At 50.3% G+C, this 12,616-nt stretch overlaps 1 protein-coding gene and 1 long non-coding RNA gene across 7 annotated transcripts in view; both read left to right on the forward strand.

Annotated features, from left to right (window-relative positions):
• Positions 1-327: 327 nt before the first annotated feature.
• On the forward strand, positions 328-10,533 carry LOC109118077. The gene is made up of 3 exons (XR_002025354.1): positions 328-405; positions 6,993-7,165; positions 9,025-10,533. It is a non-coding gene; the product is annotated as an uncharacterized LOC109118077 (long non-coding RNA).
• A 707-nt stretch (positions 10,534-11,240) lies between these two features.
• Lztfl1 (leucine zipper transcription factor like 1) overlaps positions 11,241-12,616 on the forward strand; it is a 28,251-nt gene continuing 26,875 nt past the window's right edge. The window contains exon 1 of one of the 6 annotated variants that reach the window (XM_010624389.3): positions 11,241-11,415. In XM_010624389.3, the coding sequence (XP_010622691.1) occupies positions 11,413-11,415 (3 nt within the window). In that variant the 5' untranslated portion in view covers positions 11,241-11,412. Of the gene's footprint in view, positions 11,416-11,802; positions 11,870-12,616 lie in introns of those variants that run through there. The other 5 variants (XM_010624392.3, XM_010624393.3, XM_010624395.3 and 2 more) reach the window with 5 other exon arrangements.

Here is a 12,616-nt window from a genome sequence, read left to right on the forward strand (position 1 = left end):
TCCGCGTCGAAGCTGGCGGTTTTCACGGTGGCTTTGCCGGTGGAGCGGAGTGTCCTGGCGTCCCTTCTGCTGGGTGGAAGAGGAGTCCGACCAGACGTTTCGGCTCATTATGACATAGAAATGACCTCTTTGAGCAAATTAAAAAAAAAAAACCTCAGGCAGGGATGTGTTCCCGCGTACGCCTCCCCCACCGCAGCGTCCAGACTCAGGGCCCAGACGCAGGGAGCCCTGCTTCCGGTACACTCACTGTGAGGACCCTGCTTGCTTTTTCCGTCAGGAGTTTCTGTGAGGAGCAACACCTCCACCAGGCTAGAGCTCCCGGGAATCCAACCAGCCTCCTCCGGAAACCGCATCTACAACTCTTACAGGAACAAACAACAATTTGGGGCAGTAAGCGTAACAAAGGTTTGCAACTTCAAGTCAACCGTTCTTAGAATTATTTTTTAAATGATGATGCTGTTTTTGGCAGAGACAGATTCAACTTTTGGCAAAGATACTGTGAGGTCAGAGTTAAGAAGAGTCGCCCAACTTTCCACTTGGATATAAACAAGGGCACCTTCCGGCATAATTGTGTCTCTGGTTTCTCATTCTCTCAAGATTCTGGCATTTGAAAAATTAAAGGCGGGTGTGGTGGTTCACTCCTGTGATCCCAGCACTCAGGAGACTGAGGCAGGAGGGTTGCTGAGAGTCCAAGGCCAGCCTGGGCTACATAGCAAGTTCAAGGTCAGTTTGAGATACATAGCGAGACCCTGTCTCAAAAAAACAAAAAAAATAGCGCTTCCTTTATTAACTGATCATAATGATTAAATAACCAACTTGCAAATCGCAAAACATTTTTTTTCTTTACCCATCGGAAATGAAAACTGAAAGCCAACGGCTACCATAAACTGTGGTGTGGGTCTTCTACGATAGTGCTGTGTTGGCCTCAGTTCCTCACTGGTCACAAACATGTCACTTAGTGAGGGTTGCTGATCACAGGGGTGTGGAGGGCCTATGGGAAATCCCTGTATCTTTAAACTTTGCCATGAGTCTAAACTGCTCTGAAATGTAAGATCTATGTTTTTAAGTGGACTTTTCAAGTTAGGCACAGTGGTACGTGATGCTTCTAGCCTCAGCCACTCAGGAGGCTGAGGCAGGCAGATCTCTTGAGCCCAAGAGTTTGAGACCAGCCTGGGCAGCATACTTTCATCCTATTTACCCACTAACATCTCTAGCAGGTTTCTTTTCATTGTTAATTTTTACTTTTGATGTTTTAAAAGAGTTCTAGCCAAGTGGACAATTGCAGGTTGGTGTAATAGTCCGCAAAGTGACTTTCCAAGATGTAGCTTAATTTGCCTATGGAACGTCCTCTTTGCAGGGAGGGTGGAGGAGCCCCTCCGTGTGGGATTTACCCACCCACCCTTCAGCAGCTGTTCCATGAAGCTACTGTAAGCTCCCGTAGGGGAAACCTCTGTAAGGTGCCAAGTGCGTTAGACACATGGGGAAGGCATCTAGATTAGTGCTTGGTGGTGGTTGTATTTCAGAATGTCACCCACTGGTTTCGCTCAATTGCGACAGGAATCACAAATGGGCACAGTGCAGCCTTGCAGGAGTTAGCAGTCTGGGCTTCCGGCTCCGCGGCTCACCCTCCCTAGCATTTCCGCGCCGAGCATTGAGTGCCAGGGCCTCTCAGCTCTTAAGCCTCATGCTCTGGGCAGCCAGAGCTCAGAACCAGGGCTCTCCGGCGCTTTCCCGGGTCACAGCGCCCTCTTTGCCTCTCTGGACTCTTCCACGGGTCCTGCGTGTCCTCACCATCTCTGAAGACGTCTGCGACTCTCTGCAGATCTCTGCGGATCTCTCAGCTTCTCGCCGCTCTGGCACTCTCTGGAGCCCCTGGAGGGGAACAGCCCCGAGTGTCACCAGCTCTTCCTGGGTGCAGCCTGCTCAGCCCGCCCTGCCCAAGATAAAGATCAGGAGCCTCAGGCATGGCCGTGCAGCTGCTCCTCAGAGAGGAGGCACAGAGGGCTGGGGTCAGGGACAGCTTCCCGGAATCAACACCTGTCAGATGGCGGGAAGACCCTGGAGCCAGGTGCCCCAGTCACCCCAGGCTGGGAGAGGAGCCGTCCTGCCCCCTCTGGCTGGCAGAGGGGAAAGAGGTGGGGCTGGGGCTTCATCTGTCTCAAGAGGAATGGGAGTAAAGAAGTCGCTCCTAGCAGGAGGGAGGGGCTGGTGTTTTTCAGGAGAAGCAGCAGGAGAGAGAGAGAGAGAGAGAGAGAGGGAGGAGAACAGGAGCCCAGAAATCTGAAGGGGTAATGAAGGGATTGGGCCTTCACAGAGGTAGAGGATGGGCTCAGAGCTATCCTCAGACACAGGTTCTTCTGGGGAACCCATAGGGCAAGGAGAACAGGTGTGTGGGTGCTCTGGACGACAAGGTGAGAGTCGGATTCTCTTCACAGCCTCCAGTCACACTGGGTAACTGTCCTCTATCGCAAAAAGAGTGCATAATAAAGCGTGGCCGATACTCACTGTTCTGCGTCACACTAGATTTATGGGCACTGTCCCCATACCGCGGCTGAAGGTTCCTGTATGTTGTGTCTCCGTGTCCCTTGCAAGACATAGAGGCTTCTCATTTAATTTTGCCATCAGTTATCTGAAAGGGGCTTGCTCCATGGGCCTCACCAAAGCCAAGCATTCCTGCCCTGCAGAGGCCAGGAAAGGGGTCCGAGCCAGCCACAAGGGCAGCCCTCCTGCGAGCACGGCTGGGGCCCACACAGCCACCTGGACCCAAAGGAAAGAAGGGGCTAAAAATAGTGGACCAAAACCAAAAGGAACATTTCTAAGTGCTGGCAAGAGTGTTCAGAGGAAAGAGGAAGGGACAAGTTTCTCGAATGGTCCCCATCCGGGCCTCTGCGGGCCCGGAAACCTGTGCCAGGTTCCTGGTGCTGACAGAGCAGAGGTTCGTCCTGGGTTTTCCAGAGAAGCCGCCTTCCCTGAGACGAGCAAGTGAAACCGTGGCAGATGTAACAAGGGAGTTTCTATCAGGGCTCTTATTTTCTCTTTATGTCATTAAGTTATAAAGGTCATAATCGCTTACTACACCCAAACTGCAGCTGTGTATACAGGAGACATCTACAGCCCTTTTTCGCTTCACATATTTTGGCATAAAGAGTATGTTGCTCTGCCTTCCTGAATTTGTCCGTATGTCCTTTTATAAAACTTGGGTCTCCTCTGATTACTGTCCTCTCTCATGTCACTTCATATTACAGATGTGTTTTCCATATCAGTGCACACGAAGTCTTCCTCTTTTCGCAGCTGCAGGAACTTACATGTTTATCACACCATAATTTTCTTTTGTCATTGCCCCACAGAAGAGGCATTTAAAGCATCTCACATTAAAAAAAGAAAGCTGCAGCAAACCTCTGTACGTACAGCTTTGCACTTCGGTTTCTTCTTAAATTCTCGGAAGTGAAGGCAGATCGCCGGGCCAGAGGGTGTGGGCATTTTCAGTTCTGGCAATGATTTCCAGAGCGCACAGTCAACCCCTCTTCATTCTCCTACCAGAGTTGTTTAAAGCACCTCTCACCTCGCTGTCCCGGCCAACACTGAATGTTAATAACCTTCAAATATTTCCCAGCTGCTAAAGGAACGCGCTTCGAGAGGGACATCGGCACGGGACAGCAGCTTACCCTGCGAGAAGGGCAGAAGAGAAATCACACGCTGGGGTTGAAAGGAGGGGGATGTTGAGGACCAGGAAAACGTGAGAAGATGGCTGCTCGGGTGAAGAGGAGCAGGCTGACCCACAATGTAAGCGACTGAATTCAGAGGAAACGGGCAGTTATGTGACTTCTCTAGTTTGAGAGCAACCACAACAAAACTGGACAACTGGAAGACTTTAAGTTTGGAATCAACCAAGCTGAGGCTGTAACCGAGCCCTTTGGTGAGAAACATACTTCTCAGGGCTGAGTTGAGCCCAAGAAGGTCCTGACTGGAAGGAGCACGGCTGACAGGAAAGGCAGCCGATTCAAGGTCGCTGCGAGGTGGGCACCAGGCCGGAGGTGAAGTCTCGGGGAAGGAGGGCATCTGCCCGTGCTGAGGGAGCTGGTGATGCTCGGGGAGCGGCTCCCGGCTGTGACGGGCTGTGAGGAGCTGCCTCAGTCACTTTCCTGGTTGCTGGGACACAACAAGGGACGCCCCCCACTAAAAGGCAGGTTTGTTATGGCTCAGTTTGTGAAGGTTTCGGTCCATAGTTCCAAGGCGGGACAGCATGGCCGAGGGGCCTGGCAGAGGAAGCTGCTCTCAGCATGGCGGACAGGAAACAGAGGGGGAAAAGCCAAGAGGAAGTATAACCTTCCCGGCCACGCGCACAGTGACCGCTCTGACCAGACTCTGCCTGCAAACTTCAAGTCGGCTATCGGCCTCCTGACCCAATTGCCTTTCAAGAGCCCCACCTATGAGTGCGTGAGGCTCTTGAGGAGCATTTTAGTTCTAAACCATCATGGGAGCACAGAGGGTCCTGAAGAGCCCTGGAGCTGAGGCCGTGGTAGAGCAGCAGGTGGGGTCCCAATAAAGGTGCCACGTGGGTCATCCATCGGGCTTGCAACGCGGTGGATCCAGGCCATCTGAGGCAGACACAGGGCCTCAAAGATGAGCGAGTGACCAGGATGGTAGGTGTTCGTGGAAGCCAGCAGCAGTGGGGTAAGACACACAGCTTCCCTGGAGGAAGGCTTGACCTGGGTCAGTAAGGGAGGAGGCGTGAACCGCCAGCACCCTGGAGGGCATGGGTGTGGTGAGGAGCAGGGGAGAGAAGGCAACTTCCTGGAGAAAGCTGAGACTCTCAAGACCTTAAATCACAGAACGGGACTCCCACAAGGCAGAGGAAGCTGCAGCGGAAATGGTTATATTCCTATCGAGTCTGGGGACACCGACAGGAGGCGAACTGAACGGAGGGACTCGGGGATGAGGACATCAGAGAATACCTGGGAGAGCGGGGGTCTGCGTGGGCTTCCCGGGGAAGGTGTGCTGGTGTCGCACCATGGCTGTGCTGCCAGGCAGCGTGGCAGTTAGAGGAGACAGTCTGTCGTTACACAGGGACAGGGACCCTGCCCATCTGCACCTGTGTCCTCTCTCCTGTCCCGCGCTTCTGTCAGCCTTCCATAGGAGCTTGCAAAAGGCCCAGAAAGCCTCCATGCTCTCCCTCCAAAGCTGAGATTAATCGCAGTACCTGTCGGATGGTGCCACCGCGTGTTAGACATGAGGCGTGTGTTTCTGGAACGCAGAAAGTGTGTGGTAAGGGGCAGCTGGAATTACTTACGTTGTCGAAGGTTTTAAAATCTATGTCCATTCTGAAGAAGAAAATCTTCACGGCACTGTAAATGCGAAGTAAAACAACACCTACCATGAGCACATGGGCCATCTCAGCATCCAGTCAGAACCCTCTGTGTGGGCACAAGCGAGGTGCCAGGGAAACTACCTCCCTCACACGATATCCGGCAGAGAAACTCATATTGTAAGTCTCTTAAAATGCAAAACCCTTTCCAGCTTGTATATGCAGACGCTAAAGTTCACGTTGTCCTCTGGTTTACATCTGGGTCTGTTTTTAAGTAAGAATAAATCGTATCGGACAAGTATAAAGCACAGCATTTCTCTTCAGTACTCAACACTAACAGCTTTGCTTTTGTGCATGTTCACATCCAGTTACCCGCTACCGTCTTGTTTGTGGGTGACTTAAAAAAGACGACCCTGCCCTGCATCTGTACTTGATAACGGGGTCAGGTCAGTGCCCCCACTCACAGAACAAGTCCCCTGCTTAGTTTAGCTCCAGTTCTCCCATGGCGTGTCTTATCCTTGAGGGTAGCAGGAAAACCGATGTATAACTTTTCCTTGAAATGCCATCTTCAGTGGTAGCGTGGTTTGTTTTTTTTTCCCAGTCACGGTCGTTGGTCATCCTACCCACGACATGTTTGTCAATATTTTTAGCAAAGCGATGATACATTTTACAACACTGACTCCTAAGAATGGATGATAACCCATGCTTAAGCTCTTGTTAGAAATCCACATGCCAGGCTTTTTCAGGTATCCATCCTCGGTTTGCTATGCAAACCTCTGCCTCTGCCCTTTCTACCTTGCTTCCCCAGACTAACATATGATAACACCCCCCCACCGAGATTCAATTCAGGGCTCTTGCCCAAAGCTTTTCCCAAAGCTAGAGAGAGCAGTGTCACTTAGGCAGCCACAGGACATTGACGTGCCCTTCCAACTGGCTGTCTCTCCTAGCAGTCAGAAGGCTTGGGAGCAGGGTCCCCATGGCAGTTATTTTTGTCTTCCCCAACATCCAGCAGTCCCTTTAGACACCAGGTCTGTGGCTTCCAAAATGTTTTGAGATCTGCAGCATGAATGTCCGGGCTGAAGATGTAAAAACAAAAACCAAAATAGTAAATACCCCAGTTTTCATGAAATGATTTAAGAATGTAGCATTATATCAACTGGTCAATTAGAAAATAATTTGTGGTTACATAAAAACAGGAGGCAGCCAGGGATTTAGCTCAGTGGTTCTTCCGCCTGCCTCACAAGCACAAGGTCCTGAGTTCGATCCCTGGTACCAAAAAACTAAAAGAAAAACAAAACAAAAGAATAAATAATAAAAGCTAATTCCTTCTCAAACACTCAGAATTATAGGAGTTACACAGCCATTTCAAAATTACATTTAATAAAGGAAATAGGGATAGCTGAGTGTATTTGATAGCATAGGTTATACTTTCCCAGAGGAGGACCAAAATCAGCCCACAAACAGGACCCAGACACAGCAGGAAGTCACGAATGTTAAGATTCTCCTGTTTCTCCTCCACTCATGTCTGCTGGCCTCACTCAGAGCCAATGACGGCCCATCCCGGGCTGGGTGGCTCAGGTTGATCACATGAGAAAGACGCTTTCCTTGGAGGATCTGTATTAGTGGAAGACAAACCTGTGTCGCTAGCTACGAGTGACCTTTCCCTTCGCCTTCACTGTATTTCCAGGCGTTATTTATCCACACTCCACTCTGGCACTAACCTCATCGGTGGATTAATTCCTTGGTGAACTCGGAGCCGACTGTGCCATCGGGAGGTGGGCCTGGTTTAGGACGTGGGTCACTGACCTGGAAGGGCTGTTCTTCTCCCTCTGGCTGGTTGCCAGTCCTGGCTGTCACGAGGTGAGTGGCTTCCTTCCACCACACCCTTCCATCATAATGTTTCCGCCTCAGACTCAGCTGACCACGGACTGAACCCTCTCATCTGTGAGCCACGGTGAGCCTCTCCTCCCTTATGCTGGTTTTCTCAGAGTTTTGGTCCCAGTGATGAAAAGCTGACTGATATGAAGAGTTTATCTGTGTGTGTGTGTGTGTGTGTGTGTGTGTGTGTGTGTGTGTGTGATTTTTCCCTTGAAGTAACAAATGTACATCTCTGGACACTTCTGTACGTCTTCCAAGGCCATCCTCAACTCCACTGCCTTCTGAAATGCTTTCTGAGCTCTCGTCCATTCCCATGTCTGAGCCCCCTTACTACTCACTGTCGGCTTGGGGGTGATTTTGCAAGCTTACATTTGATCCTAACTTGAAACAAGGCCACCACTTTGAAAGGGATGAATCCTACCTTTCCCGTTGTTCTTTCACACTCTGTCTCACACATCTGGCTTCCCACGAACCACCGCGAGGACTGGGCTCCCGAGCTTGGCTCCAGTGTGAATGTGTATTTGGGGGTGTAAGATAAGGTTTTGGTGCTGCCGTCATCTTTACAATCGATGGACGTTTCTCATGCGCCCTATGACCGTATTCCCCACCACCAACTCTTCACATTCTTTTGAGTTAGGCTTCACTCTGATAGCTTTTGTGTTTGTTCCTTCAGGGTGTTGTTTATGTATGGAGATTTATCAACGACACTAATCTATGATTTGGGCTCATTGCCACCATCCACACCATCTTGAAGGGAGTTGTACGGTGAACTACTTCCTGGCCTGACCTCCTTTAATACACACGATCAGATTCGAGGGAACTTATTTCTCAGCACCCACCCGTACCCCACCTGTCACTAGAGGGTTTGAGATCAGCTGAATGGTCTCTCGCCAGCTGGTTCTCAAATACCAAGAAGCTCCTCTGGGGCCCTTTAATCCTGGAACTTTCTTCTTTAATGCCTTGGCTGTTTTCTTCCTTACAGCCGGGCAAGCAAAGGAAATTAGCAAGGTTTCTGATAAAGCTGAACACAGGAAGCCATACTCCAGAGTCACCTTCTTCAAGGTGTTTCCCCAAAATGATCGTCCCTAATCCCTCTCCACCTCCCATCAATACAGTGCTTCTCAAACTGCTCTTTCCCAGAAGACCTTCAGGAGTTTTTCTCTTCTCTGATCTCACCTGTGCTGTCTTTGACGCACTGCTATGTTTACTTAAGTGAAGCATCAACCCGCCTACCTCAGCCCACGATCGATGGGGTGGGACAGCTGAGGTGCTCTGAGCCCCTCTCCTCCTTCCCTAAGACTCGGTGTCATAGTCACAGAACCTCACACAGATCAGGGGCTCTGTCAGAACGGCAGAAAGAGAACTTGCCTACATTCCTAAGAATGCCTAGCTCACACCAACCTCAGAACTGGCAGGCTTAGCACTGTAACTGAGAACTGAGCTTCACTTCTTTATGCCGAACTATGCTGAAAATATTAAATGGCTTTGTGTGCCTCTAAATTCATTCTCATCCTATCTCTCTCTCCTCTCAAGACTCTCAGACTCTCTGTACTGAAGTAGGGTGGAGCTGTTCTCTCTTCCACTTTGAGCTGTTTGTTTTGGTGACCAACCCAAGCACAAGTAAACAACCTCAAACACAAGTTCAGCTTTTTCATGAGCCAAATTCATTACTTGAAGACTGAAACTACACGTTCCTATTTGCCGACACTATTTAGATAGTTTAGGTAATGACATTCAATGCTGCTGGGCAGACTGGCTGTGAAATTACAACCTCCTCAGTACAATTTTAAATTAGAGTTTTACATTAAAATAATCAGTCGATACATTTTTTTTTTTTGCAGGACAATTTTTAAAATTCCCCAAGCCACAAACATTTTCACAGATGAAGTCAGTGCACTCTTCACTCTTCCCTTTAGTCCTCCCCCCACCCTGTCAACACGTGGGGTGCACAGGGGCTTGCCTGCCGCGAGCACGCTGAAGTCTCCTCGGCAGTGCAAACCAATGAACGACTTCGTTTACTTCCCTACGTGTCATAAGCATCGTGATGAAATCCCTTCCCTCTCTAGTAAAGCAACCTTGTCATTCTGTGAACACAACCAATGTCTCCAGAAAGAAGAATTAGTCAAGCACCCTGAGGATTCACTGCGGGAGTGGAAACCAGGGTGTCCAGTCCCAGGCAGGCCCGAAATCATGGCGACTCTGGTGGTGGAATTTGGCACAACCTGGCTGGCGCAAATGAAAGAGGTGGCAGGAGGAGAGGAGAATGTAACCACTGAGCTCAAGAGAACCCACCCTGGGCACCCGTCAGGGGACAGGGACCACGTCCAGTGCTGCTGGGCCCCAAGGGGAAGCTGGACGTCCAGTCCAGACACATGGCCACTCTGACACCTTTCCTTGTCTCAGAACAGCCATAGAGCTCTTACTGACTTGGAAATTCTCCACTTTAATTATTTCCATCTTACCGCATTAACCATTTGGCTCATGAGCATGTTTTCACTGCTGCTCCTCTTTCGGAAATACCATTTTAACAGTGACCTGTATTCAAAATCGTGTGCCCGCTACCACTTTGATCTAGCAGTAAAAGTTTCAAGTTTATCTCCAAAAGGTACTGCTAAGCTGTGTACACAATTTGGTATATTATTTTGAATAAAATGGTGGTGGCAAGAAAATGAAAAGAAAAATGAAATTCTCGAAACCAGAATGTGATTTAGCACCCGCCAGATCAGAATAGGTCACACCTGCCTTCCGGTTTTGCTGTTGAAAACAAGTTGGTATTGGCTTCCTCCCAGTCAAGCTCCACCTCCCCCAGCCCCAGCCCCAGCCCTGGAGGTCTCAGACACCTGCTGGGGTCTCCCAATCCACAGGAAGGCAGAACCAGGTCCCTAAAAGCCTCTCCACATCTAAAAAGCACCCAATTGTGTGATCCGTTTAAAATTGCATTTGGCAATGCCCCAAATCAACACAAACCTAAACGTTACCTAAAATTAGCTTTTCTGTGCATGCTTCAGGGCCAGAGCCAGGTAATTGCTCTGTTTTAGGTCCCCGCTCTCAGCAGGCGGTAGCTGTCTGTGCGCTTGTCAACCAGTGCGCTTGGCTACCCGCGCCGTTCACTGTTCACGGTGTATTTTGCCCATGAGAGAACTCTCTAGGTTGCAACAATCTCTCTCTCCTAGCACCTCTGACTTTTTCAGGACTGTGTTCTCTGAAGAGTGATCTAACACTGAACATGGTGGCGCACGCCTTTGATCCCAGTACTGGAGCTGAGGCAGGAGGATCGCCGTGAGCTTGAGACCAGCCCAGGTTACAGAGTAGGTTCAAGGTCAGCCTAAACTAGACAGTGAGACTGTCTCCCCGCCCCGCGCCCCCCCCTCCAAAAAAAAGGGGAAAAAAATAGGGTCTGTTCCCTCCCCAAACCGTGACAAAACCTAAAGAGCCTGACCACCCACGCTGGACCTGGTGAACCAGTTTCCCAGGATGAAGCCAAAGGTATTATTCATTCAACATAAGTCATAGTCACAGGATCAATAGTGATCCCCGGGCATGCATGTTTTTTAAAAAATTCGTGGCTCTTTGTGCAAACCAATGTTTTTGCAACTTTCTTTTCAGTTAAAAGTGTTACGTTAAAGGTTTTTTACAGCAATATCAGAGAAAATAATTATAACACAAGGAGAGGCAACGTGGGAGGGCTGGTGCGGGCAGCCTGCCTCAACCATTTGCAAACCCAGAAACAGCTGCAGGAAAGTTAGTCCGAGCCGCCCCACGTGGAGGGAGGTCTCTGAGAGGGCTGGAATTCGCCCCGACCGCCACGGTACGAGGAGGAGGCCCCGGCACCAGCAGGGCGGACCCCGGAGCCCCCGGAGCCCCCGGGAGCGCAGGAGAATGGGGGGACGGGTCCCAGACGGCCCCGCCTCTCCCGTTACCGTTGGCAACGGCAGTCGGCTCCCAAGGTGAGCGTGGCGCTAAAAGGCGGGACTTCCGGCTATAGAAACTAATGAGCACGCGGCGGTCGGCCCGTCACACAGCGCTTCCTGTCGCGTGATCTTAAGAACCAATCAGAGTGCGTAACTGCGGGCCCACGTGCCTCCGTTCCCATTAGCAACCCGAGGCTTCTAAACAGCCTCCGTTCCTTTCAACTGTCAGCGGCCAGGCCGCGGTTGGTGATCTCGGGCTGGGCACGTCCCCGCCTGCCCTCGCTAGCTCCGTTAGGCTTTTGGTTCCCGCTCGCTGCCATGGTGAGTAGCGGCCGCGCTGGCGCGGAGGCGAGGGCTGCGGCGGGGGCTGGAGACGCTGCGCGGTGGGTCCGGAGAAGGAGGCCTGGTCTCTACTCCCTGACTACTTATAATATACTGGCAACTGTTTTTCTTGACAGCAGTTGCTCCTGTCTGTTTCCATTAGGGCGACGCCCTCCTATTAGCCTCGCTCTACTTTGTCCCAACGTCCCTTCGTCCCCGTGCGGCCTGGAAGTGTCACGACCAGGTCACAGCGGGCAGGCGGCGCTGGTGATGAGATCGGGACGCCGCAAAGAGTTCGAACTCTTTTTCTAAAAAGCTCCAAGTTTGCCCTCACACGCGCGCGCTCTCACATTCCTTTCACCGAGTGGACAGTTAAGGGTCGAAGGGAGAACACGTCCAACTTTCCGTGTGAAATTGGTTGAACCCAACTTTCTGTCGTGGAACTTTTTAACATGTAAGAATCCAAGCTTTGCGGTTGAGGCAATTTGGGTGATATGTCCTTTGTTTTGGCCTGAACGAAAAAGAGCACTGAGCTAAGGAGTGTAGCTCTGTGGTAGAACTCAGGGTCAGCATGATGGAGGTCTTAGGTTGGATCCCTAGCGCCAAAAAATAAAAAGACCGTTAATTCCTCCAGCAGATATAGCATGCCAATTTAAGTAGCAATTATACATAAAACAGTGAAAAATACTGGAGCCCAAGTATTCAAGACAAAAAAAGAATGAGACTGGGTGTGAGAGAGCCACTAATGCCTCCTGAAACACTTCAGCAATTCGAATTCTTCTTTAGTCCCCACTGTGTTCTAAATACTGTCTCAAAGCTGAGACTATGTCACTGCATTAAATAGACTGGGGGGGAAAAGCATTCCTTACTTTTGCCAGGCCATTTTCAAAACTCCTGACCAAAGCTATCCTCAGCCTCATGAGTAGCTAAGATGACAGGCAGGTGCCAGGATGCCCTGCTCAAAAAATTGTCTCAAAATTTTTTTTTATGTGCTTTCAGTGCCGGAGATTATGGCCCTGCCATTTTCCCACTGAGCTACACTTCCAGCTTCTCCCCTCCTGAGCTTAGAGACTGCTCTACTCCTCATGATCACCCTAAAATATGACAGGGATGAGTTGATGAAAGGATGATGGTGAGGTCACAAAAGAGAGTGACACCTGTTTGCGTTCTGTCTTCTGTCACCTTCCATCAACTGAGGCTT

Source organism: Fukomys damarensis, unplaced genomic scaffold (genome assembly GCF_012274545.1).
Source record: "Fukomys damarensis isolate Sample0158 unplaced genomic scaffold, DMR_v1.0_HiC HiC_scaffold_12, whole genome shotgun sequence".
Lineage (NCBI taxonomy): Eukaryota > Metazoa > Chordata > Mammalia > Rodentia > Bathyergidae > Fukomys > Fukomys damarensis.